The sequence below is a fragment of the Pholis gunnellus genome (genome assembly GCF_910591455.1).
Source record: "Pholis gunnellus genome assembly, chromosome: 23".
NCBI classification, from domain to species: Eukaryota; Metazoa; Chordata; class Actinopteri; order Perciformes; family Pholidae; genus Pholis; species Pholis gunnellus.
This window is the reverse complement of record NC_136550.1, coordinates 8465925-8492986: the sequence shown is the minus strand read 5'-3', so window position 1 is coordinate 8492986 and position 27062 is coordinate 8465925. Positions and strand designations below refer to the sequence as shown.

General features: G+C 42.3%; 1 protein-coding gene across 1 annotated transcript in view; it reads right to left on the bottom strand.

The window, feature by feature from the left end:
• The window catches only part of LOC306714860 (receptor-type tyrosine-protein phosphatase delta), a 138840-nt gene that overhangs the window by 15226 nt on the left and 96552 nt on the right, over window positions 1–27062 (bottom strand). The window contains 19 exon segments of the mRNA XM_079185019.1: window positions 1586–1683; window positions 2238–2279; window positions 4257–4369; window positions 7206–7366; window positions 8419–8628; window positions 10309–10402; window positions 11564–11820; window positions 11954–12051; window positions 12492–13014; window positions 13016–13080; window positions 13560–13677; window positions 14118–14144; window positions 14533–14726; window positions 15613–15918; window positions 17496–17640; window positions 18071–18216; window positions 18634–19215; window positions 20280–20549; window positions 24852–24962. Of these exon segments, the coding sequence (XP_079041145.1) occupies window positions 1586–1683; window positions 2238–2279; window positions 4257–4369; window positions 7206–7366; window positions 8419–8628; window positions 10309–10402; window positions 11564–11820; window positions 11954–12051; window positions 12492–13014; window positions 13016–13080; window positions 13560–13677; window positions 14118–14144; window positions 14533–14726; window positions 15613–15918; window positions 17496–17640; window positions 18071–18216; window positions 18634–19215; window positions 20280–20549; window positions 24852–24962 (3560 nt within the window).

The following is a 27062-nucleotide window of genomic DNA, read 5'->3' as shown; positions in this document are numbered from 1 at the left end:
AAAATGTAATGTCACAAAGGGAAAATACAATGGCATGAAAGATGGCATTCCATCTCACATTACAGGGAAAATATTGTGCTTGTGTTTTTAACGACTGCAACCTGCTTTTATGAGTTAATCTCCACTGAAAGTACAAACCCAAGTGTAATAGGACACATTGCAAATAGATGCCACGTTAGTACACTGACCTTGCTTATTATCATCATAATTATCGTACTTATATGACTTCTTATGGTAATTTATGGGAGCAATAATAGCATAAAGATAAGCTTAATTATTCATTTTAATGATGGCAAACTTTTTAATACTACTAGGAAGCAAATACATTCAGAGGTATTTAGGCGCACATGAGCTCAATGTGAATACAATAATACATTTCAGCACCAATATCTTTATCTGCAGAAATCACTTAAAGTAGCACCGCTGGCTAAGCCTGATATTTTTTCAAAATATGTTGAAACAGTGGGCTGCAACATTGCTCATAATAAAAATCTTTATTTCATTGTGCTCGCAAAATTGCTTTCCACTGCTCTCGAATAAGCTCTATGAAATTGGAATTCAATGTACTTAAGCTGCAGTAATGATTGGGCGGCTTGGCACCCACCCATAGGGTGACCTCATAGATTTTGGAGCTGTAGCAGGACCCGCAGAGAAAGGACGAGCATCGTTCCTATCTCACAAAATGCCCCTGAAAGGACCTCTTGCTCACAAAGTGTCTCAGGCCCCGTTAGTTCATCTACAATACAAAGCAAGGCAATATGAAGGAAACACTTCCATTGTCTCACTGCTGCCCACAGGGTTTTGAGGGCACTTAACTCTGAAGGACTTTTACGTTTCAAGGTCTAATCACAGGATGTATAAATGTAGCGATCACCTTTGCTCCATTATGCATCTTTAGTCTGATAGTGGCCATACATTCCAGAGTGAGACTTCAGCCAAAGTGTAGGAATGATTCACTGGCTGGACAAGAGTCGGCAAACTGTAGCCTTTTTCACAGCCGACATTTTTTGACTCGGCGTAGCAGGGAAAGCACAGGTGCTACTAATGCCATTAATAATGACGTCTTTCCCATTCAAGGGTCTCAGTGAGCCAGCAGGCACAACAGCAGGGCTCTGGAGTTGAAAATGGAGTGCAACCATTATTTATTGTTATTAAAGCTGTTGTGTATTTCCTCCTATGACATGTCAAAATGTCTGCTGTGAATAGGGCATACTGACTGATTTTAGATCTCTGGTGAAGCTATTTCTCATGAAAGTACTTCCCAATTCCCCTATTGAGCAGTCATCCACCAATTGGTGACATGCTTCAACTGGTATATGGTAGCATGGGTATAATCTGAATAAGATTCTGTATTCTTATGCAGAATCTGTAGGGAACAGGACTGGATTTGGGTATTGGAAGTGTTTGCATTTGTAGTCTGTGTAGTATTGACCAATCACGTCGTCACCAATCATTGTAAACTGAGCTTGTAAACTGGCTACTTGTGCATCAATCCGGTGATACACATCGTCTCTCAACTCAAACAGTCTTTCTAAAGCATTAATAACAATTGCTGAATCAACATCTGGACTTTGCTGACACTAACCTCATATTCTTGTGAAAACTTGAGGTTGTCGTTGGCTTTCAGGCGCTCCAGATGATCTGCCAGGTCCATAATTGGGATTGGAGGGTGGCTAGCCATACCTGTCAATTAGATGGACGAAAGGTCAGTCATCGGTCTTGTAAGCCGGCATCGCACAAGCCAACAGTGAATCATTAGATAAGCAGCACATGTGTTTAACAGGGGGAATGGAAGAGTGGTTCTGGTTAGGGTAGTTTGTTCACTCAAAGCAGTGGCCATGCTCATAAAGAGAATATGGACACAGAAGCCAATGAGAGGTCATCGAGCACACTTGCCCCACTGGGACTCTCCCTATTGAGAGAGGAAAAAGGTTATTCACACAGAAAGCTGCGGTGGATAGTTAGCATGACAGTGAGACACAAACAGAAACGCACAGAAACAACCCAAACAAAAACCAAACGAAAAACATTCAGATTGTTAGGCCAGATGTTGATGTTTTGCTTTGAGTGATATGTCATTTCAAACTCCGCCTCCTGTGATGACATTGTATTACCACCAGATGGATTAGATTGGGATGGGAATACAAGACTATGCAGAAAAAAAAGGAAAAGAAAATGGAATTAAAGCTAAAAAAAAAAAAAAAATCATGTCAAGTGCATAATCGAGAACAACTAACTTGACAAATGGAGGTTACTGGGGTGACTGGACGCACCTGAACCTGCGGAGGAAAACGGCGGCGGAATTAAATACATTGCAGATGTCATTGGCAATGTGATGACTACTAGGTAGAAATTGAAACGTGACAAGAAGTAGTTGAGTGATTGTGTGTATTTTTAATGGAACATTTATTAGTAACAAACACATCATCATGCTAGAAGCTTGGCTAATGCACCGTGCGTATTTCATGGAAATAAATCAACCATGGGACATGATTTGACATTTCATTCTAACCTGAGGATGCTGACATTGTGCTATACTGCCTGCATAGGTTGCAGTTAAATTCACTTGACTTTGACGTTGTTGAATATGGGTGGTTGTCAAGGTGTGTCATCAGCATATTTAAGAGCTTGGGGAAACAATCAAAAGTGTAGTGTTTGAACCGTTCTGATCTTCACAAAGACACCTTTCTGTACATGCTTTCACAATCTAGCCTGTGGCCAAAGATATTCATCTTGAGTATTCAGGGGCCATTTTGACACTACAGTTGCATGACAGTCTGTTTCTCTCTCTCTCTGTCTCTCGATTGAGGTAATTTTTCATTTTGGTTGCTGACACAAGTGGGCATTAGCTAATGGTAGCTGTGCCTCGTTTTTCCCACCCACTCTCACGTCTCTCTGAAAGACGGCAAAGGGGGTTTCTATTGCAGCCCGCTACTCAAAATCCATTTCCACCACTGGGGGACAATGAAAGTACCATTTCCAACACGCCATCACTCAAACATCGAGCATCCTTAAGAAGAAAATGTCCATTGAGGGGGGGAAAAGAGGTGGAAGAAAGGCTGGAGAGAGTAGGGGAGAGAGGTGGTCTAATGTGGAAGTGCTTGAGGACTTGAGAGAAAGTGGTCACATGGTAGGAAAAAAAAATGTTTGGTCCTTTTTGAGCAGCGAGAGAGACAAGATACCAGCCCTCAGAAGGGCTGTTGGGGGGGGAAAATGATGGCTTGAGAGGTGAGTGAAATAGTTGGATGGTTGAGATCACTCTGAGCCAAAAGGAAAAATACCCCTCTGCCAGGATGAAACAGACAGTAATGGTCCTAACATCATTGAAGAGCTTATATAAATATGCAAAATCTTTTCATTTTTTTTCTTTCCAAAATGAGCCTGCAGGGATAATTCATCCTCCTCTCATACCAGCTGACCTGAGAAATATGGCTTTGATAATACGTTATTGGCAGTCTCTGACCACCTGTCCCCAAACCGGAGGAACTCCAACGGCACTTCAGTGTCTCTCTCTCTCTCTCTGTCTCTCTCTCTCTCGGTCAGAGATGCATACCTCATTTCCAGGTGATAAATGGACTGTGACTCCCATTGTTTCCCCAGGCGAGAAAAAGACCACGTGGCTGAGTCAAAGCATTGCCACTGACCGCCACTCACCTCTGCACTAAAGGTCACTACAGGAGCGAGTGGACACTTTTTCCGTCGCTATCCGTTGGCTTTCGTAACAAAATGGACCACAGAGCCATGACACATTTTGCATTTCCCTCACCTTCCCCAACGCTGCCTCTTGTCTCCTAGCAGCAGGTTGCCATCCTAGCAGGACTGCGCTATTCTGACTAAGCATGACAAGTGTTGATGACCTGGATAACCCAGGTGCAGAGGAGAACGACAGCTGCCACGAAACTGTCAAGCTTGCATTTCTGCCTCTTCATTTTCCACCGAGAAGTGTCTCTAGGGGGGGCAAACTGTCAGTTTTGACCCTTTGTGCCTTGTCTAAGCACCTGTCCACTGTCTACCGGCAAACTGCGCACTTGTGTCGTGCCACTCTCACTGCCAAGATGACGGGTACTTTTAGGTTTCAATGTCGGCAAATGGTTGCTAAATGAAGAAACACGATTTGATATGAAGCTAATGGAGAATACGTACGTATCGTGCCTTTAAGCGAGCAGTCCGTTGCTTTGGCATCCCTTTTCGCAGTGCACATTCAGTTTTACATTTACAGTGAATGGGACGTCACTGGCGTCATTTGGAATACGTACCGGGCGTTTGGAAGTTGAGGCGTCGAAGCTCAACCGGGTCAGTGGGATGGTGCAGCGGCATTTCCTTGCTGTTGGGGAGACTGCCTTTCCTAGCTTCAGATTCTGCTCTTTTTCTGAAGAACAAACAGCAGATTGTTTTTGTTTTTTTTTGGGTGCTCAAAACTCCTACTCTATAACCTCCAAGCTTGCCTTGTGGTCTAAGAAATACTGCAGGCAGATGTGTAATTGAGGAGGTGACGGGTCTGCATTCCTACAGTACATAGGACTACAGGGGTGGACTAAATAACATCATCACTTCAACTCAATACAATAGCCCTTAACCAGTAAATGCTACTTTTAGTGAAGCCTAATGTTCACTTTTTAATGCAGGCGTCAGCTAGTGTGTCATATAATTTTCTAGGGGGTGGTGTTGAGACTGCAGTCCAGTTATTTAAGAAACAACAGAAAACGCTGCATGCTTAACAGATGTACATTTACTACAGGGCTATTGTACTGGCTGTTGAAGAGTGTTCTTGTTATTTGTTCCGCTCCTGTTTTATTTTCGCTTTATTTTTCACTAATTTGAATACAAAATTCACATTTGTAGAGAGTCTCGTTCCCATGTATATGCAGTGCACTACATTGTCACCTCTGACACACGATGCCAGTTTCACAGAATGCAATGGGGTTCGTTCATTCGTAAGAATCGACACAAAATTGGTCACTGACGTGGATAACATGTTGTAGTTAGAGCATGTGTACAATGGAAAGGTAATGTGGTGGAAGTTTTTTTTAGTAGTAGGAACAGTAAAAACACGTGTGTGCTTGTGTTTCTCAATAATTGCCTGCTGACAACTTTTGAGATAAATAACTGCTAACAGTACAAAAGATGTGTTTCACATGTGGTCATGTTGATTAAGCACACAGCAGGATTTCAGGATTGACATCAACTCCAGTGGGCGACCAATTGTCATGTGTTTTATATTTACTATGTACAGTCTAGGGAGAAAAGGGGTTTAAAGGGAGTTAGTTTCTCTCTACTTCTCTCACGCTTACCTGTCTGGTTTGCTGCTCCATTGGTCAGCAAGGAAAGAAATATCGACACAACATTAGGTGGTAAGACCTTTGGCTTTATATGATGGAGAATTCCAGAAACGTTTCTTTCGATTAAGTGAATGACTTTATAAGAGACAAACGATACCAATCATATCCCAATGTTTCCTTTGCGTGCGAGATTAGTGATGCTTCACTTGAGAATTTCTGCTCAATTATGCAGCCTTGGGGCTCTTTGTTTCAAATACTACAGTTTCCCAGGTGCATCCAAGACTTGAACAGTGTATCTCTGCTATTTCAAGCAGTTTCAGCTGATTGCTTCTTGTTCAAGCATAAAAGTCATCTCTTGACTCCTAATTGCTGTCTCTGTCTTTTTCTGCACTGGGAGATTTATTAAGATAAAAAATTATGCATATTCAAGATTGATGCATGTACTCTTATCAATGTGAACATGTGAGATCATCATTTGTAATTCATTTGTATAACTTAAACCCTATACCGCATTAAAATGCATGTTACCGTTATTTTAAATCGATTTGGGAGCAGACATGGCTGAACTTCAATTATTCTTTATGTGTAGCTGCACGAATGATTGTGATTTGCGTTTCTCTCCGGTGAAGCTGCATATTTTTATTTGCGTCTCCTCTGCCAGAGCTCAACACAACATGAGCATTCTGTCACATAAAAATTGATCTCGACATGAGCAATGTCTCCTGGTTATGCACTGAAAGTTCCCTAACGTGGCGGTGACCGCGGCTCGGTGATCGATGTGTGAATCTGGAAACTCTGCCTGAAGCTCGTGCACACGCGTTCTTTCGTTCACTTTCAAGTTCACCTTCGTATCATCCAAACCAAAACTTTATTTAAATGGAATCCAAGGACGATAAGGTGTAAGAGAATAAAGCTGTACGTGTAAACCTCTTACATTACACTACCATTGATGTCTTTTTTTTTGTCTTTAGTGTTGGTGCTGTTACCGATTACAGTGTGCTGACGCTTCACTTGCTAATCTTACCTTCACAAAATTACTTCTTGAGGACTACTGTAAAAATTCTGCTTAGGACTGGACATTTGATTGAATGAACACTGCAGAAAATATGCCTTATGTAAAAGGTGAGACGAGTGAAGGACGGACAAAAAAAAAAAAAATCTGTGTGTGGACGCACGCGTGTAAGATATGCGCTTGTGTGTACCCGGGCAAAGCAGGAGGGCATCATAAGGTCAGAGTCGGGATCAAGAGCTCCTCTCCCTCGTGGAATGGGCAGTCGTAAAAAAAAAAGAAAAAAGGGGGGGAGGGTGGGGGCTGGGATGCTTGCCCAGGCTCCAGGGCCTCTCTAAAGCTGCAGACAGATGCAGTGACATGCAGCAGATAGTCAAAGCTCTCCCCTCCTACGCTTGACTGATGAGCAGTGACAGCACGAGGTCTCGCTACCACTTGGGGGTTTCAGACAGAAAAAAGAAGCTGTTTTGATTCGGTGTGAAAGTGCACTACCGCAAGTCTTTCACACGTGTCTGTGTGAAGAATTGTGGGCATCTGCATTCAATGGCTTCACAGTTTGGGGAGCTGTATGTTTGGATTTACTCAGCTGAGGGATTGTGTGGGGTGTGTGTGTGTGTGTGTGTGCTGCTGAGAGTGAGGGTGATGGATAGTCTGAAGATCAATGTGCTTTGGGCTTTAAGTTCAAATCTGCCATTTAATGTCCTGATTGAAGATTTGTATGGGGTATTGTATTGATGACATGAATATTAAATACTGAATGGCAATACGTAAATTGGAAGTGCACAACAATGTGTACTGTATGGAGCATTTACGTCCCATCTGAGGTGGATTCCTGCGCATTTGTTTCACTTAGTGGGAACAGTTGTTGTAATTTCTGTTTGTCGTTCTATATGGAGAGAATCATTTAATATCCTCACCTTTTGTAGAGGAGGATGGCAATGACGATGCATATGATGAAGACGACGGCTAGCACAGGGCCCACCACCCAGATAAGGCCTTCCTCCTCATCGATGATCGGCTGGGGGTCGATATCGGCCGACACAACCGGGTCTGAGTAGGGGCTTGTGGCATACATGATCTGATCCAGGGAAAGGCAAATCACTGATCAGTCAATCATGGAACCTGTGTTATATTAGTTTAGACCAACCGTCAAATGCTGCTTCTACGTACCGGACCTCATCCCTCTACCTACGCCTTCATTTTATCGCTAATCTCGTGATTTTTAAAGATATTTTCTCACCTAAATTGCATCAAAATCCAGAACTGCTGAGAAATATAGTGGATCCAGAGCTCAAGCTATTCAAAGCATTACCACAAGACTTCAATTAATTTCCCCTCACCACCGAGCATATCTAACAAGACTCTGACAAAGACAGCATGACCAACGATACAAATTAAAAGCCAATTCAAAGTTTTGCTGTGTAATTTCTGCTAAGCTGCAGCTTGACCAATCAGAATTATCTTCAATATCTCTCCTTTTACAGGAGCCTTGATTGAACTATTTCACATTCTACGAGGAGATTAAAGGAAAGGTCTAGTGGGAAGAAAATATATGCCTCAGTGAGCAAATTAGAGATTTCCCTCCATTTGCCATTATCGCTTTGCTCTACCTGAACCCAGGGTTAGCGGAGAGAGTGCGAGGAAAGCACTATAGACCCTGCAGCTCATCATATCCTTCATCACGCCTGCAGCTGCCTAATCATGCGGCTTTCGGGTCTTCAGTCCAGAAAGACACATGCACAAATACACACTAGCTGCAGCAGCGGAGATAAGGTGGACCCGCACGTAGGACGCAATTAAAGAGGAGCTCTGTTATCGAGGTATTCTTGCGATCAGCGAAGGTCTTCAGGGGTTTCTCTCCCCAAAGCGGCGAGGGTCAGCTTCTTAGGCCAGCTGCAGCTTCAAGGGTTTAAGTCAAAGCTTCACAAAGGCTCAGAGTAACACGTCAAACCCGAGGCAAACTCCGAGCCTCTGCCAAGATGCACAGTTCCTAGCACGAAGACCCACGAGATCACTAGCACGGGATGTCCCAAAGGCGAACAAGCTCATGTCTGAAGCTGAACTCAAGTAAAATATGAGGCACACTTGGATAGAAATGGAAATAAAACATGTTTGAGAAAGCAGTCTTACATTTTCCGACATTTCCAAAACAGCAAGCACAAAGAAGATGTACTCCTGGCCATTCTGGAGTTGCTTGTTTTCAAAGCCCCTGTAGGTCTTGCCATCTCCCAGGTTGAAATTGTTGGGCAGGACTTTGAAGTAGGCAGCGATATAGGCTTTGGGTTCTGCCTGCCTCTGGAAGCGAAGGCCTCTGCTAGTTTGGTTTATCTCCTTCAGCAGCTACAGTGAGGAGTAGAAAGAGGCAGACTTGTTGGTAACACAAAGGGACCCATTGCACCACACACGAAAACACATTGAGACAAATCAAATCCGTCTATCTAGACTTCTCTCTGATTGCCGAACAGACAATGCTGATTGCAACAGGCAGACCGTTACAGAGAAGATCAATGATTTAATTCATCTATATTTTTGACTACAAAAGATTGTGAGATTAAAAGATCTGTGAAATCCCAGCATATAAAACCGATGACGATTATCCAACAGCTTCAAACAGGAAAATAAAAAAGAGACGCGAAATACATTTTTGCTGGATTTGAGTGACATTATTAATATTCCAATTCATTTTTTGATAAATATGAATGAAAGATATGCAAAGTGAGGATACATAATGTAGCCCAAAAACACCACCTCTGCTCCTTCAGCCGACAATAATAACAATACTAATGAAAGAACCACATCAAGTGTGCCCTTCATGCAAGTCTGTTCTATCTGGCTTTAAACTCCCAGTACAAAGCGCGGATCATAATTATGCTAATCAAGCCCCGATAGTTGTTTGGGTGTCTGATTTCATATCTCTGACTTGTGTGCACGCACGAGAGAGAGAGTGTGTGTGTGTGTGTGCGCTCGCTCTGTGCGGCTGTCATTCACATCCGAGTGTGTGCGTTATCGTGTGTGCTCTGTTTTGGCTGCGGGGCTGTTGGTGCTGCCCGATAATGTCTTCAATCATCTCTCCTGTCAACAGGGCTAAATCTAGCTGCCCTTGGGAAAAGTTGTGAAAAGGTGAGTGCCAATATTGACAAACAAATAAATTCTGACAGAGGGGCGACTTTTGGGCAATCGGTCAAGGCTACAGACATGGGCCTGTAGGCATGAGCAGTAAAGCCAAAGCCAGATGAGACATGGTGTGTTTTTTTTTCTTCTTCTTTTAGCCCCCTAGACACGTGATATATTTGTGATGCTTATACTAAAGAAATAAATATTTTAAAAAACTCAGTTTCAAAATAAGTTATAATTTGCCAGAGGATTTGATTTACAAATAAGAATCCTTGCAAGAATTTAAATTTGTATATAACCTGAGGGGTAAAAAACTTTTTAGAAGTTTCCATTTCTACACATTTCTAGGACAGAGACTGCAGTTTAATGAACCATCAGCTTGCAATGTTTGACACCGCATATAAAGGACAACGTAAATGTAATCGCAGCTTTACAATGCATAGTGATAAAAGCTTTCATTTGCTTTCACAGTAAATCATACCTGCAATGCACAGAGTGTTACATACGCAGTAGCCTAGCTTTGTATGGAATGAGAAGGGACATGGAGGCCTGATGCAGCTCTTCAGGTAATTACCACAGACGCAAAGAGGAGGGGGGAGGAGGAGGGGGGGGGGGGGGGGGGGGGGGGGGGTGGGGGGGATGGGGGTTGAGCAGTGCACTTGATGGCTACTTCATGTTCTCATTTCCATATGAACAGTGCTCTCTGCAGCTATTTGCGTCAATCAGCGAGACTCATCTCCTGTTCCTCCTGCCCTCTTATAGGCCTCAACTTATTTTCTCCGGTTTTGAGAAAAGAAAGGTGTAATGAATGCAGTTATATAGGCCTTATTAAACAGAAGATGTACTATTTCAACTTATACATTCACTTTCTGTCATTATCATCTCAAGATCAACCTTAAAGCTTACCTCCTCCAAATTCATCTCATCGGGATTGTCCCAGGGTTTGAAAAACTTGCCGGTGCGTTGCTTCTTCAGAGGCACTACCACGATGTAATATCCCCTGGAAAATAAAAATGTAGGTCAAAGATCACTGCCACATATCGGAAGACACAAGTTGTATTTCTATGCGATTGGTCACCGTTTCCTGGACAAGAAAAGCAAACCCTATGACGGCAACAACAAATACAGCATTGCCCAGTGTCCACCATGTCGACATGTATTAGGTTAGTCTGCTTACCAGAAACTGATGAAAAAAGATGCATAATTATGCCGTTAGAAACTAAAGTAAGTCTTTATCTCTTGATTGGGGCCATTTCCCTCTGTTTTCTATTTAATTTGAGCATGTTCAGAGAAGTCGGGCAGTGCAGTTTGCACCTCTCTGAGGCCCCCCGTGGGCTAATTAGGAGACCTCTGCGCACGAAGAAAGGATACAGAATTAGAGGGATTTTCATCCCTTCATCGGGGTGGCAGCAGAGATAATGGCCTCTGCCAGAGTTTTCTGGGCTTCCTGGTTGGGCACTGCACTAGCTAGCGTTAGCCAGGAAGGCAGTGTGGCAGGCTAATGGGAAACTAATTAGCTTAAGCTCTGGCATGGGAGACGGTGGGCCAAGTGCATCCAGCAAGATCAAAAAACCCCAAGATGGGTTTGAAGCATCAGTCTACAATCGGATGTGCTACTTGGCCTTCTGACAACCCTGGGCTTTGTTGAAAGGCTGTAAGAGACTTCATAGGGCTTAAAGGAGTGCGCTTACATGAGTCGAGCTGTTTCAGTGTATAATCACTGAGGTGAAGTGGATATTACACTGAAATGTAGGGATGCATTGAAAGGACTTTGTTTTGGAAGAATTACCCGACAAGGTCGGCTATCAAGTTATCTGCTTTATTTCCATTCATAATGTATCAGTACGAAATAATAAACGGTAATATTGACTTTAGCAATGGACAGGAAAAGATCCACGGCACCATAGTGGTGAAGTCGCATATCCAACAAAAGAGCCATTTTGTGCACATTGACAATGACAAGTAGGGAAGTAACCACATCTAAATAGAATCAACTTAGAGACAGCGCTCCAGGTCAATGCATCTGGGCAGGAGTCAATACACAACAACAAAAAATGCGAGTCAACGTGGGGGCTTCTCAACATACGATTCAAATCATCCACCTTCATAGGGGCAACCCAAAGTCTGAGTAATTAGATGTCACTTTGTCAGCTCTACTCACCTTACTCTCTCAGATGTCAGCACCGATGGTAGCTCCACAGTCACCATACCGTCCGAGTTGGTCTTGCCGACCAGGTCGGGTTTGCTGCGGAGAATGTCTGGGGCCGTCATGGTGGACACGCGATGCTGCAGACCGCCGGCGCTGTTGCCGCGATTGGTCAGGAGGAAGGAGTACTGCGTCTCAGGTTGAAGACCCACGATTAGCTTCTGTGTTAGCTTCCCATCCACCTCCACACTCTGCCCATTGTCGTAAAGGATCTGTATGCGAACGAGTTTGTTTCATGTGCAGACTTGGTTTAGGATGTCAACTGAATCATTCGTTGGGTCAAAGCATTGTGTAGGGTACGTATATACACATTGATGATTGTATATTTATTTCGGCAGTGCTCACAGTGAAAGGCTGAGCTGGGTTGTAGGTGTCTGGGATTTCCCAGGTCAGCAACACGGATGTCTTCATGGCAGCTCTCACATGAAAGTTTTTTGCAAACACTGCTAAAAGAAAGGGGGAGCAGGTGATTTAGACACAGAGCATCCTTTTTTTCTTCTATATATCTACGCTAATGGTCCCGTCACCAGCGCTTACCTGAGAATCTCTTCTTCAAAAGCAGGCAGTACTACACTGAACTCAACACTGTCCTCTTACCTTCTCACCAACACCAACCCTTAAATCAATGACTGAGCTTTGCTTGACCGACGAGACACAAACAAACAAACATACTTACTCCCGCGTGAGTTTCTTAAATCATTCTAAGATTAGGAAAGACTAATGGTTGGACAATATGTTAATACCAAAGTCCTGTCGGTGATTCCATACTTTTTTTCAACGTGATGCTTTCAGAGGAAGCTGCTGTAGTTGGAATGGGCAGCGCAGGGAAAGGTTGATTTTAAAAGGGGGAAAGAGCTATAAAAGGTTCAGGGACTGGTCCTACCTTGATCCAAAGGCTGTGTCCTGAATTGGACACTTGGGCTATAGGAACCAGAGCCCTTGCTGGTGAAGGCACACATTTTAATATCATAAGTGGTATCTGCCTTAAGGCCATCCAGGATGACTGTGGATTCCGGGGCAGTGATGAAGAGTTCTGAGGGACTGCGTGGGCTGTTGATGTCCTTGTACTGCAGAGCATATTTCACTATTTGGCCATTTCGCTCCGCCAGCAAAACGGGTTGCCAGCTGACCTGAATGGTGGAGGTGGTGGCACCCTCTGCTGTAATGCTCTGAGGGTAGCCGCTTGGCACGTCCTCATTCGTGGTGACTTCCTTGACCGTCTCTTCACCAAAGCCCACCTTGTTGCGCGCGGACAGACGGAAAGTGTATGACGCTCCCTTATGGATTTCTTTGGTAGTGTAGTGGTTCTCTCGCTCGGGGAACTCGATGACGGTCAGCGGATCCACGTCTTTGCGGCCAAAGCGGAGGCGGTAGCCTTGCAGGGGGCCGTGGGTTAATGCCGGGGGGGTGCCACTGGAGGAGAGCGGTGCCCATGTTGGTTGTACTGACCATTAGTCGAGGTTTATCAGGAACTAAGACGGTACCAGTGGAGAAAAGGACACATAGTTATAAATATGGAGAATCATGTTTCCATCTTATCATATTTGTCGTAGACAGGCATTCATTATCTGTGTGTTGTAAGTCATTTTACTGTGGTACAACACTGTCAAAAGAGGTGCGTAAAAGAGCTGAACTTTTCTTCCCTTTCTTGCACTCCCTCTACATTTTCCATTATTTTGAAAATGCCTTCAGCAGCGCCATGTCACACCAAGTGGGTAAGAGTTATTGCAGTAAATGAGACGGCAATTAGCTGCATTCACACTTTACACGCTCGATGACATGATATCTGCCGCGCACTCCCCCCCCCCCCCCCCCCCCCCCCCCCCCCCCCCCCCCCCCCCCCTCTTATCGGCTGCAGTTTCACAGCTTTTCAGAGTGGGAAATGCAGTCTCAGATGAAAACGTATAGCACTGAACCACAGGAGATTCGTCAGTGGTTGCGGTTACAGTACCTGCGCCAGTGGTGGTGATCAGTTTGGGCTTGCTGCGTGCACCGTCGCCCTTGGTTGTGTAGGCTCCCACAGTAACTGAATATGTGGTCTCAGCCTGCAGCTCTGTGATGATCATTTCCTGTAAAGATGCAGGACTTAAGTTCCAGGACACTCACTTGCGAGCTGAATGTATATGTAAGCATAACCATCAGGAAAAACACAACAGACACATTCTCTCAAGCTATACTTTGAATCGAGGCATGCTTCAGTGGATAGGAATGGTCGTGATAAGCTTGGGTAAATAAAATGCTCGGCAAAGAGTGTTTCTTTCGTACGTTACAAAATAGCTCCGGCAGTAAACGCCAATAGACTGCAAACCTTTAAGGTCAGTACTAGTGTTAGTCAAAGATTCCATCTGCGGTTTTCTAAATAACTTACGAAGCTGAAATAGCGCTCAAGCTAATGCTTAAAATGCTTGAGGTCTTGAACTCCAAAGGCACAAAAGACACATGCCATTCATGCAGAGGGATGACAGCAGGGGAAAACAAGATTCGAATTTTGTCAAGTTTAACTACTCACATGTTCGGTAGAATCATCATATTCCCACTGATTATGATATACGAATATGGAGAGAAAAGAGACAACAAATAAGGCCAGGTACAGACGCTAGTCACTGGTGAGAAAGTATACACACAGTTTGTCTGCAACCACCAAATCAATTTCTATGTTGATAAAAATAATGATAGTAAAAGTAACAATAATCATATATAGACTAGTCAATAAATGTGCACAACTTCTGCCTCCGGTAGAATTGTAATTAGTGACACAGCAGTTCAATTCGAACTATTTTCGATTCAGTTTAATAATTGATGTGACATTATGAAAGTGAGCTTTTTTCCCACTCAAATTAAAATACTTTTCTGTAGCGCATGTAAAGGTGAGAGAGAGAAAGCGATACTTTGTGTCTGAGAGATGTGTTGGCTGGGTGTAGTACCTGGGCATCATCAATCAGGATGTCCTTGATGACTGGCTGTCCTGTGGGCTCCCCATTAACCATCCTGACATAGTGCACCTGGTACCCTCGGATCTGACCGTGCTGCTTGGTGGGCATCGGTGAACGCCAGATCACTTTAATTGATGAGGAGTTGACAGCCTCCACCTCAACTTTACGAGGTGGCCCGCTAGGAACTGGAGGAACACCATGGGATAGAAAAAAAAGGTCAAAATTACGGAGAACCCCTTTGCTCTCTTGCTATTTCCTGCCCCAAAGCCGTAGCGCAAAATGCTGCAGTGACAAAAAAAATCACAAAAGTGCAGCGAACTGCAACAAGCACTGCATGACATCAATATTTCAACAATGGTAAGGGGGAAAAACCAACAGCAAAAACAGGTCTGACAACTGACCTAATCTGGAAACATTAAAAATGGGTAGAGTGGATTTCTAAAACATAGAATAAAAATGTGTTTTGCCAAAATAGAAAAGTGGAGCCAAAAGGGGGCTTCGAGTGTTTCAAATACTTGAAGCACTACAAGAATTTTGGCTATGGTGGGAGGGAAAAAAATGAATAAAAAAAATGATTCTATCACATGAGGGGAGAAAAAATATTTAAAAAATGGCCTTCAAAAATGTCTTCCACCTATTGTCATTCCCACTGTCCAGAACTTGTCCTTTTGCCAAGTTCCCAAAAAAAAAAAGTGAGTTCTACAAAAAATGCTGCCGTTCAAAAACACTGCAGAGAATATTTCAAAAATGACAGTTGGGACTGGAAGTTGGAGGCCTGCAGTTGAAAATGCCATACCATGTGTTGAAATTGAGCAGCGTAGGAAAAATAAAAAAAAAAGTAAAAATAAAAAAAGGTGCTTTTGCAAAGTGAGTCACAGTTTGTGTGGGTGAAAAAGTGCACAGTCCAAAACGGGGCTAAAAGTATCAAGTGGCGACAGTCTAGAAGCAGGCAGAGGGGGTAGGAAAGAAGAGGGAATCGTAGATTTAGGCGAGGTTGTTAGTATTTGCCAGGGTAGGTTAAGAGGGGTGGACTGGATTTTCAGCTGGAGCTTTGTTTTAGCGAACACATACCATCCTCCTCCGTGCGGATGAGCTGCGGCAGGCTTTCCGGTCCTGCCCCGACATCTGTGTGAGCAGTAACCGTCACGCGGTAATCTGTCCATTTTTCCAGGTGTTCCAAAAGGTACTGAGAGCTCTCCGGAGGGATGCTGGAGATTTGACGAGCAGTAGCATCCTCCCCTTCAGTTGCAGCATATTGGATGGTGTATTGCGTTATGATCCCATTTTGTAATTCCATTGGGGGTGGCCGCCAACTTACCAGGATGTTGGTGGAGCTGGGGCTGTAGCACTGGACTTCCTGAGGTGGGCCTGAGGGTTCTGGTTGATGTGTTGGATTTGGGTGCAGGTGAAGGTTTTTTTTTTTGTTTGGTCAGGCCGTTCATTGAGTTGGATTTTTGGTTTTAAAGGAGTTTCAGTTTGGTTTGATCGGGGTGATGATGGTAGAATTGACCAAACAAAGGAAAAAAAAAAAGAAGAGGAAAATAAAATGACACAAAATGAAGAAAAAGCACAAAGACTTATGTGGGTAAAAAAATAAAGTATATTAACTCAAGGAAACATAGAAAATACAGGCAAAACAAAAGGCAAAGACCAACACAAACGTGTACACACATGATGATGAATGGAAGGTGCTGATTGGGAAAAGGACAGCTTTAACGTATGTAACCTACCTTTGTCATGGAAATATATATTTATAGATATATGTATTAAAAATGAAACAAAAATCATATATCCTAATATTCTATTTATAAGATCATTTTATTCTAAAATTACTTCAGAATAATTTAGGATAAAACCATTCCAAAATAAATGAAGTAATATCTAAGACAAATTTGGCAAGCAGTTACCATCAATCCAAAAACATAAAGGTTGATGCTTTAACTATTTAAAATAGAAAAATGTTGTATTTGTCACCAACCTTTCCGAAGCCTGTTGGTTTGTGGTAAAAGCCTGATTGTACAACAGAGAACTTCCCAAGGAGACACGACTGATTTATTAGATTCTGATAACATTGGCATGCACGTCTTGATTGACAACATCATTTACCTCAGAACATACATCTGGGCAGAGTTTGAGCTTTTATACCCACCTGATCCCTGCCCTTGGCTTTCAGAGACCTCAGACTTATGTTAATGTGCAAAGACAAAACAGTTCAGTGTTTTTTTTCTTCCACGTATGGTTTAATTGAGTTGAACTGCGCTGGATTTAGTTTGATTTTGGAACAGAATCGAAGTTTTCAATTTTGACTTGTTTCATAAATCTGAGGTCTTTCGGGTGGAAACGTCCCTAACTACAGAGACGATACTTGCTGTGAGCTTTCTATGATGTCGTTACTCCACGACTTTCTTGATTCTAATTTGAATTGAGTTTAAAACATCAATAGCGGAAATGGGAAAATCCCAAGTGGTTCTTGGCAGTGTAGCTACATAGAAAGCTCATTTTGAAAAATTCTTTCCTCTCTTATTTTTGGCTGACATGTAATGTCAAGAGACAAGGCTTCCTGAAATGCCCTTTCGCTCATGAAAAACATTTGGGTAATGCAGATGTGGGCAGTGGTGTTAATAATTCAAGGCTTTATCATTCGTTTTGTAACCTTGTGTCCTGACTTCACAGGACAGCCTGGGTACTCTGTCCATGCAACCTTTTCAAAGTGAATTCTGCATGGTCAGGTAACACTTGTTTACTCCTTCAAATGTGTACGTCTTTTCAAATGCATCGACCATTTAAAGAAAAATCATATTCACTTTATCTGTGCTCAAAACCCTTCCTGACGTCCTTGTCACTTTTTTTTTTCTTTCCTCGGATTTTTGCAGCACACTTAAATTTAGAATGCATTTGAAAATGTGTTCCTTCCCAAATAGTTTAAACCCTGTCAGATAAGGAAGAAGACCTACGTGTCTGTGGAGTTTCTGCCGAGATCTCATTGGTGTAAGCTCCAACTCCGTGTTTACTACGGGCAGCCAGCCGGAAAGTATAAGTTGTGAAGGGCTTCAAGTCTTTCAGCAGGTACGTTGTTGTCGGCTCGAAGCTGATGCGTTTCTGTGGAGAAAGTTTCACGTGTGAGCTTTCAAAGTAAAGACGGGGAGTACCACATATATAATAGGTATGCTGCCTTCTGATATGAAGATAACATTTGACTGTATATCCTGATAACCACACAATGATGCAGTCATTTGGCGGTATTTTTTAGTGTTGTATGAAATGGTGTAACATTATTGGTTTGATTATCAGCTTACCATAAATATTGTTAATATCCATTTAAACCACATTTGCCCTGTAAATTCCGCCATGGAATTATGAATTGTGTACATATGTCTGACTTATTAATTAGTGCTATTGGTGTTGGTATTAGGAAACCACAAGAAAATGATAATTTCATGAAATGACATTGATTCCTGTGTGATTCATCATATTTATTTTGTTAAATATGGGGAGGCCGAAGAATTGGGTTAAGTCAGGAAATGATTACCTCCTCTTTGTCGTCCCTCTTCCTGTACATCAGTTCATATCCTGTGATCTGATTTTCCTGTCCAGTCTGCGCTGGGGCAATCCATGACAGTAAAATGCTTGTTTCTGATTTGGCTTCTCCTTTGAAGTCGGTTGGTTGGGAGGGAACTGCAAGTGGAATAAAGAGATGAATTAATGTATCATTACATCTTGCACTATTCATTATCATCACAGTCATTCTGGCACAGATGTCACTTTGCGTTAAGTTTTCGCTACAAGAGACAGTCCATGGTTACTTAATGAGGAAAAGAACACAAACTTTTTTCAGGAGAAGTAAACAACTAAGCACTTGAAATACAAAACAATTTTTTTTCCCGCTTGAGAAAGCCAATTGACGTTTTTGTAGAAAGCCTGAAGAGGATCATGCATTCCCGGCTGTAAACCACTAATGAGGATCAGTGACAAAAGTAGTGTGGCTTCAAAATGTTTGTGACACTCTCAAGTTTACTTGTGGAGTCTGAACATTTGTTAAACTTCAAACTTGTTCAATTATAAATTCCGCAAATGAAAACAAACCATGCTTACCTCCTGTCTTTGCGATTATTTGAAGGTCTGGGGAAAGAGGTCCATCGCCTACTGAGGTGTAGGCCAAAACCTTGATGTAGTAGGTCTTATTGGGGATGAGGCCCTGGATGGTGACAAAGTTGGACCCCCGAACAATCTGCTTCTCCCAGATGTTGACGTGCTGGGTGGAATCCATGGTGTAGTAGACTCGGTAACCCATGATCTGCCCGTTAGCCTCCTCCGGTTCATCCCAGTGGATCACGGCGGTGGTGGTGCTCAGCATGTGACCTCTGACTTGCCTCGGTGCCGTGCTGGGTGCCTGCTCAGCTGTTTTGGCCTCGATGCTGTCACTGGGTGGCCCTCGGCCGATGTTGTTCACCGCCACCACCCGAAACTCGTAGTCCGAATAAGGGCTGAGGCCTCCCACGCTGTACCGAGTGGTGGCTACGCCGTCAATCTCCTTGTACGAGTCTTCCGAGTACTTGGACTTGTGTTGGATGATGTAATAGGACACCGGTTCCGGATTGCCAGAGTCCCACGTCAGTGTTATGCTGGTGGCTGTGCGCTCTGTCACCACAGGAATGCCAGGAGCCTTGGGCAACGCTGTGATGATGAATATTACATAAATATGAATAGGAATGTATACAGCAATGCTATATCTCTGTAGATTAATTTACATTGTGGGCCAGAGACACTTTATTTTAATCTATAGATGGTTGAATTATCATTTTCCAGCCCATTGCACTTGACACTGATGATGTACAGTATATCTGGAGTCTTAAGAGACTCGTACGATGTGTGCCTTCTGTTGCGAGGATCGTCCTAGTGTTATTTCACTTTTCTAGTTTACATTTGTAAAAAAACAAAAGTTGGATACGAACTTATGTGCGAGATTAAAGGTTGGCTCACCCCGTGTTCAACTGAGAGTGCTGTTGTCGTTAATCTCGGATATCCCAGTGTTTATCACTTTAATAATTTAACAGTTGAATTTATTGCTTTAATTCCCCACGCCGTGGCACATGGCAAAAGATATCAGGGCAATAGATTGTCTTTATATGCCATCTCAAGTATGCTTCTGGGGGAGCTTGCTGCCAGACGGCTATATTGTGACTAATATTTCTATGTTATGTCTCGGAAAAACAAAGCCGTGTATGGGAGTCGGTCCCTTGTGTGCACGTGAACATGGCGACACCAATCTGGGATATCTTTCCGGTACGCTGCTGTGTAGATATGATTACACTCCGATAAGTACCATGCCTACAGAGGACACCAAACAATACTCGCTACGTTTTACATCCCCCTGCCGCCCCCCCTCCTCCTCCTCCTCCTCTACCTCTCGCTAACAGAAATGGTAAGCGTGTGGCTCTCCAGCTGAGAGATAAGAACTTCACTATATTCTCCATCTGACATCTAATGCACTGAGGCTGGCAGCAGGGCTTGTCTAAAGCGTTAAGGAATCCTCCACAGATGAGTTACCGTGACAGTGAGGGTTAAATTACTTTCTTTAAAGCACTGCCCATAGTCTCTGCTTGGATATTTACTCCTAATATACAGTAGCTTCAAATATCCAGATAGTATATGCGTGCAGTTAAAATAAAAAAAATATATATCAGCATGCTGCTGAGCACTCTACTCGGCCCTTTAATTCTGAAGAAGCTCAGCTTTACCTTTCACCGTTATCTGTGCCACAGCCTCTATCACCCCCAGGGTTGACATGGCCACACAGGTGTAGTTGGCCGACTGCCGGACGTCTGTGAGCTCCAAGACGTTCCGTCCAATGGGCATGTCGTCCTCTGGCGTAAGGTCCTCTGCACCCAGCATCCACTTGACATACGGCATGGGAGAGCCCACTGCCACGCATGTGATATTGACACTTCCGCCTGGCATGATCTCATTGTCCGTAGGTGGAATGGAGAATCGTGGTGGCACCCGGCGCACTGAAAAGAGACAAAAGGTGGTGTGAAAACCCAGCAGGAAATGGAACAACAGAATCCATTCATAGAAAAAAAAATGTTGTGTATTCCCCTCAAATGTTGCCAAAAGAAAACTGACTGGTCGTTATATAATAACATTAGCATATTGTTAAAGGTGACACTGTAGCAGACATTGAACTGGTTTCTAGATACATAACTTATGGTTGCCGGATGAAGGTTAAGAAAACACATTTGATCCAAGACTTACATATTTCAATGGTGAAGGAACAACACGAGCGCCATGCACAGAAATACCGTATCACCATCGGAACAGATATGCAGAACTACACAAAGTGCTGGAGAGTCGACAGCACTCCACAGTTGTATGCGAAGAAACAACTTTTTTCGGCTGCGTGCTTCCAGCTGATGTGAGATAATGTGCCTCATCACATTCTCGCATCACACAAAAACACAGATAATACTCCGAGACGTTGCACACGCATCAAAGGAGAATGATGTTTCTCTGCAATATTTAGGGTCGGTCCAAAGTAGAGACTAGGGCTGTCAAATGTTATGCTTTCACGCCGTGAATAAACTTCAGTCAGAACACTATCACCCTTAACGTGTCTCCCTCTCCTGCCTTTACTTTTAAAAGTGGCTTTAGACTTGTGAACTCTGCCAGCTCAGAGGATGAAAGTAAAAGTTATGCATACTTTCTTTATGCTTACTAATTCAAAAGCCGTTGAAAGGTCTTACGCTTATCACAGAAGAGGACCAATTATGCGGGCGCTTAAAGCATTAACTTGTCTCGCTACACTGTGTTCTCTGATTGTACAAAATCAGTCCAAGCCTGTGAATGAATCAAAATCAAAATATTAACTGATGCTAATTCAAATGATCTCGACATGACTGCGGGCCTCAGTGCATGTCCGATAAAAGGCTGTGCGAGCTCATTCAGATAAATGTAACTTTACCTCGGTACATGTCAAGGATCTAGACCAGCCACACACATCTTATACGAGGTACATAAGATGCTCCACGACGGATGCATTTGCAGAAAATACCACTGATGGCGGCTTTTTAACTACTCATTGTTTTCATGATTTATGTACAGTACAAGTCATCATTTTGCAGCACATTACAACAGGGCTGCACAGAACTGCCATCGGAGTAATTAGGTGTGTGGTATACTTGTCTCTTAATGCTGAGTTTTAGTTTAACCAGGAGCTTTATTTTGTTATGATTTCTGTTTTGCTGACGCAAAAGTGTTTTTCCTGTCATTTCAAAATACAATCGAGCCTTATTATTTTTTTTAATAATCATGATTACCCACAGCTATGTTGATTTTAATCCGGATTTTAAACAAACAAACATATCATTTGACAGCACTAGCGGATACACATTCCCCCCCCAAAAAAATATTCTCCAAAAAACATAAAAGGCTAAAACTTCAAAGAAAAGGTGAAACTCTTAGGTTAACTTAAATGTATAACATTCATAATGCACATGGACGGCTTCAAGGCCTTTTGGAGGGGAGCAAGAGTCCGTCATGCATACAAGAACAATATGTGACTTTGTGAGGCAACCATGTACGGGAGTCAGGGGGAAGAGGGCTGCAGGGGTAAAATAAGTGGTAACGGGGTCAGAAGGAAGACGTGGTAGCACACTGTGTAATGGGAGGGTTAGTCCGCTACTGCTACATGGTTGTAAATGTGACGAGTACAAGCTCAAGGTCCTGGGAGAACTAAAAAAAACACACGAAGAAGAAGACAAACATCTTAGGACAAGGGGTCTAAGACATAGTATTCCTCCTCAGGCTTTACTTGTGAGGAGTTTTATGCAATAATAGCTAAGTACATGGATACGTGGATAACTAAGGGGCTTAGGTATGTGGGAAACAAGACAGGGACTACCGGGTATTGTTATAAAACATTTAGGGAGGGTTGACAGTAAAAGGAAAGTCAGTGTTACTGCTCATGGTATTGAAAATAGATTACAGTTAGCTTCGATTAGATTATTTCTTCAGTTCTTTAGTGAACCTTGAAGAAAACTGTTAAGGAACGTGTTGCTTTTAATCGAGTGGATACTTGTATTTATTGCTTGCTAATTGACCCATCCTTTTAAGCTGCCTCTACAGTAGTTCCCGTGACTCTAAACTAGTTATTTGTGCAGGTATAGTCGACTGCTGTCTGCTTCTAATTCACGAGCCCATTCTGTCGAGCAGACTGCAGCGCTCTCTGGAGAGGAAATCTAGGGGAACTGCTTGCATTATTAAATACAACGTTTCTCTCACTCAATATTTAATTAATATCCAATTGGATCACGCTCCCCACAGACATAATATTATCGTGCTCATTTGAATATCATTACATTTGTCAAGTCTCGTGAATAACGCTCTAAATACATCATCCTTTCACGACTTCCTGCGCAGAAACATCCGAGTCGGAGGAAGTGTGTATAATCTCCGAGGGCACCGGTTGTTTTTACAGCTTGGCGCTTGACTTTAGTGCCCATTTCAACAAAGGATTGATTTTGCTTTAACATACTTTTATCCCTGAGAAACTTCAATTGGAGAGAAGCACCACAGGGAACATTGTAGTGCAGTGATGCTGAAATGGCTCGATGGAGGGAAAGATTCAGTGCTCATATGGAGCAGCTCTGCATCTATGTAGAACAGCAATTATTAGTCCAAGAGCCCAATCAAGGATATATTGTATGCTGGCCGTGTGCGTCGCATTACTTTTCTGTTCTAACTGAAACTAATTTAATTATTACAAACTTATTCATTATTCATCCCATTGACCTGCTGCGTGGTGACTCATCAGAGGAAACCAAGCAGGAACACTGACAGGGTTAGGGTTTGGGTAAGGGCAGGGCAAAGGGGATGACTAGCTCAAGCATTGAGAGGTGACCATGCAAATAGATCCTCAGACATGTGCAAATATCCCCCCCCCCCCCTGAAAGATGCAAACATGCACCACCTGTTGGACAGTCAAGCACTCTGACAAAGACCGGGGCATTCTCGATGGGAACATGGACATTGAATGAGCGACATGATTTGAATAGAGGTCAAAAAAATGAAATAAGAGAAAAACTTTTCTTTTTTTCTAAACAAATGAAATTATTTATGTTTAGTGTTGTGTTCAAAAAGTAAAAACACACCAACCTTCTCGTAGCTCTGAGGGATGTAGGAAATTTGATGCAGAACAAAATTAAATAAGGAAAGGAGAAAAACAAGGGAAACACAGAGAGTAAAAAGGCCATGTTTTAGGTGTTCAAATGCTACTTAAACAATTCGAAGGACCTTCTGTCTCCAAGGTGCAGGTAGCCCCTTGTACTGTATCTTCCTGCTTCCCAGATAAAGTCTGACCTGTCTAAGCTCAAACATTATGAATAAGAGAGAACGTTTACTTTTAATGCAAATTCTGCCCAAGCCATGTGGTTAGCTTATAATGATACATACAATTATTTTATATTTGTATGTGTTACTTACAAAAGCTAACCAAAAGATATTGTAAAATGTATTTGAAAATTACAAAAAAATGTGTACAAATGTACAGTATCTATCTGCAACACGTATTTATAGAGAATTTAATTAAAACAATACTTGACAATACTAATTGTACTAATAATAAAGAGTGAAAGATTACAGCCTCTTTGAAAAAATGGTGACTGAAAGTGAGCCTCTGCTGCTACTCTGCATGTTCTGTTCTAAATTCCTGAAGCTGTATAGTAATGATATATAATTCTATATAAAAACTGAGACTATGTTTGTAGAAGATCATTTTACATATGGAGTAAGATCATGAAAAAAACCTATATTAGAATGACTTTATACCAGTTGTAACTGTTTATTTTCTACATTTCACTGTCAGTAAAACTAGTGAGATTAAAGCTGTCCTTCCATTAGGATCAATAGAGAGAAAAAAGGCCAGAGAGGATCTGTTCACTGCTGGGGAAAGAGTTGGGACTGATGGAGGAGGGCCGGCCACCCTTTACCACCTCCGACAGTCAGGTTTGAGAGGCAATTAGTAGATAAACACAGCAAGCAAGTCTAGTCATCGGTGTTAGGCTCAGGATTATCAACAAGGACCAGAAACACATAACAGCAGATACCGTAGGTTTCAAATCAGTGCAGGTAAGTCGAGTGCAAAATAAAAACAAGAACCAAAACAACAAAAACCAAGCATACTTACAACGGCCTCACAGGAGATGGCCCCTGCTGACTTTATTGGCTGATTTAAAGGTTACTCACGAGTTTTAAAGAGGAGATTAATATAATATTTGATAGAACGCATGCCAGCGTGGTCAACATGTGTTTCCTACCTCTGACGTATAGATTTGCTGGGGCAGAGTAGCGGGTTCCATCGTTGTTGGTCGCCACACATTCATACTTCCCCTGGTCAGACTCTTCGCTCTGCTCTATCTGGAGGGCTCCTGGTTGGGAATAGCAAACGGGGTTGGGGGGGTATGTTTGGTTAAAATGTTGTTGTTCCCATCATGTTCACAAGCAGACGTCAAAAAAGGAAAAGTAGTTGTTTAACCTCAAGGAGGCCAACATCGGCCCCCCCTTCATTTCTAGTTTTGCTTTGTCCTGTCAAGCCTGAGTAGTTGGACAGTTTTGAGGAAAGTTGAAATTAAACAATATCCAATAAACTGCATCGATGAAATACTACGTCCTTGCATCTTTTACGTAATACTCTATATTTTAAAGTTAAGCCCCCATCATTATCACAGCCTGATCCACTGGCTGAGGACTGTGTTACCCTACTATAGGTGAGGGATATCTGCAAATGGTAATCATGCAAGACATTGTAATACAATTTAACAAGGCTAAAGTAACCACAAGGGAAAAGAATATAACACGTTGTCAACCAAAAGAAAAGAAAAGCTCCTAAGTTACCGTCTGTCTATAATACATTTACCTTGTCGATGACTTCTTTAGAGAAAAAGCCCGAATGCTTATATGGCTATAGGATCTAAAAAGACCCTAATCCTATCGCCAATGTTAAAAAAAAAGTCATAATTTCACTTTGAAGAATAGGGGCAAGCCCTTCAATATACAACATATCACTGGACTGGTCAATATGGGGATGAGTGATACTGCTTTAGGGAAACATGGATCAAACAAAAAAAGGTTTACAGTATAAGAAAGCAGCATAACAAGGGAGGACAATTAAAAGAAAGAAATTTAGGTATGAATTTTAGCATATTCAATCACAGATTGAGTGTAGTATTCACCTAACTGAATAATTTTGGGGACTTCATCTAGGTGAAGTGACTTTCAAAAAAGGCAGCCCATACAAAAAGTTGAAAAATGCTGCTCATATGTTTGGAAAAATGTTAATTGAAGTATTATGTAAGGCAAAACCAACATATAACCCTCAATAACAAAAGTTTTGACATGCAAATCTTGGCAAGAAATGTATGTCGGCACAACTTACAACCTTCTGACAACCCTTAGCTGAAAAATAAAATGCAATTGTATTAGAAGACAAAATTCAAAATATCGACCTGAGCCGACAAGAAGGTAACCAACCACTGCTTTAGCTTGTGAAAGCTACAAAAGACACCCATAAAAATCCACAAATGGGATCAGCAGTGTGGTGTCACATGACCCAGGGAAAAATGGCTTTATGCATCAACAACTCTCCAGCTTCATGTCACACGGCAAAAATGAGCCAATCAGGTCCTCGCCAGACTCTACTGTTTGCCTTCCCCAAACCCTGAAGAAAAAAAGTCAAAAAGTAAAATAGTCTCCAAACCCAAGAAAAGTAAGAAAAATAGGTGAAAGAGAAAAAAAAGCACCGTAGAAACTTTATCAAAAAAGTGGTTGTTTGGGCTTTTTTGTAGAGGTACAGGAGAGGAAAGCAAATAGAAGAAATGGGAAAAAAAATAGTTTGCAAATATAGAAAGAATTCTTTGGGAGAAAAAAGCAGAGGAGAGGCAATGTTGTCTTCAGCATGCCTGCGTGATTCCACAGCATCTGTGCATATTGTTTAGTGCTGAACAAGAACAGCTAAGGGGGAAAAATGCTTGGTTGTTTTAGTTGGACAAAAAGAGGGACACATGATTCGCTATGGCCAAAAAGAAAACAAAAAATGAACGGAAAAAAATATAGTTTAAAAAAATAATTGTCATTGGATATGCTTATTCGAGCCAGGGCAAGCATATCACAACTGAGCTAAACAGGCTCTTGAAACCAGAATACAAAGGAGTAAATAAAGCATAGACAAAGAAAAATGGAATACAAATTTAGTCAACGAAAATGGGACAAATAAGAAGGAAGGTCCGTATGAATGTAATGGGTTTCGGTCTTGGTAAACAGGACAAAAATGGAGGTGATTCAAGTGAATGGATGGGTTGACAGCAAGAATGAATTTGTATTATTTTCATTCTGTGAACGTCAGTTCAGCACTCTTACCTCTTATTGGTGTACCACCTGGGTGGATAATATGAATGCAAATAAGATTAGAAAGAAGAAGCATTAGTACGAGTAGATAGAGGCTTGGGGCTTTGGAAGAAGAATCAAATTAG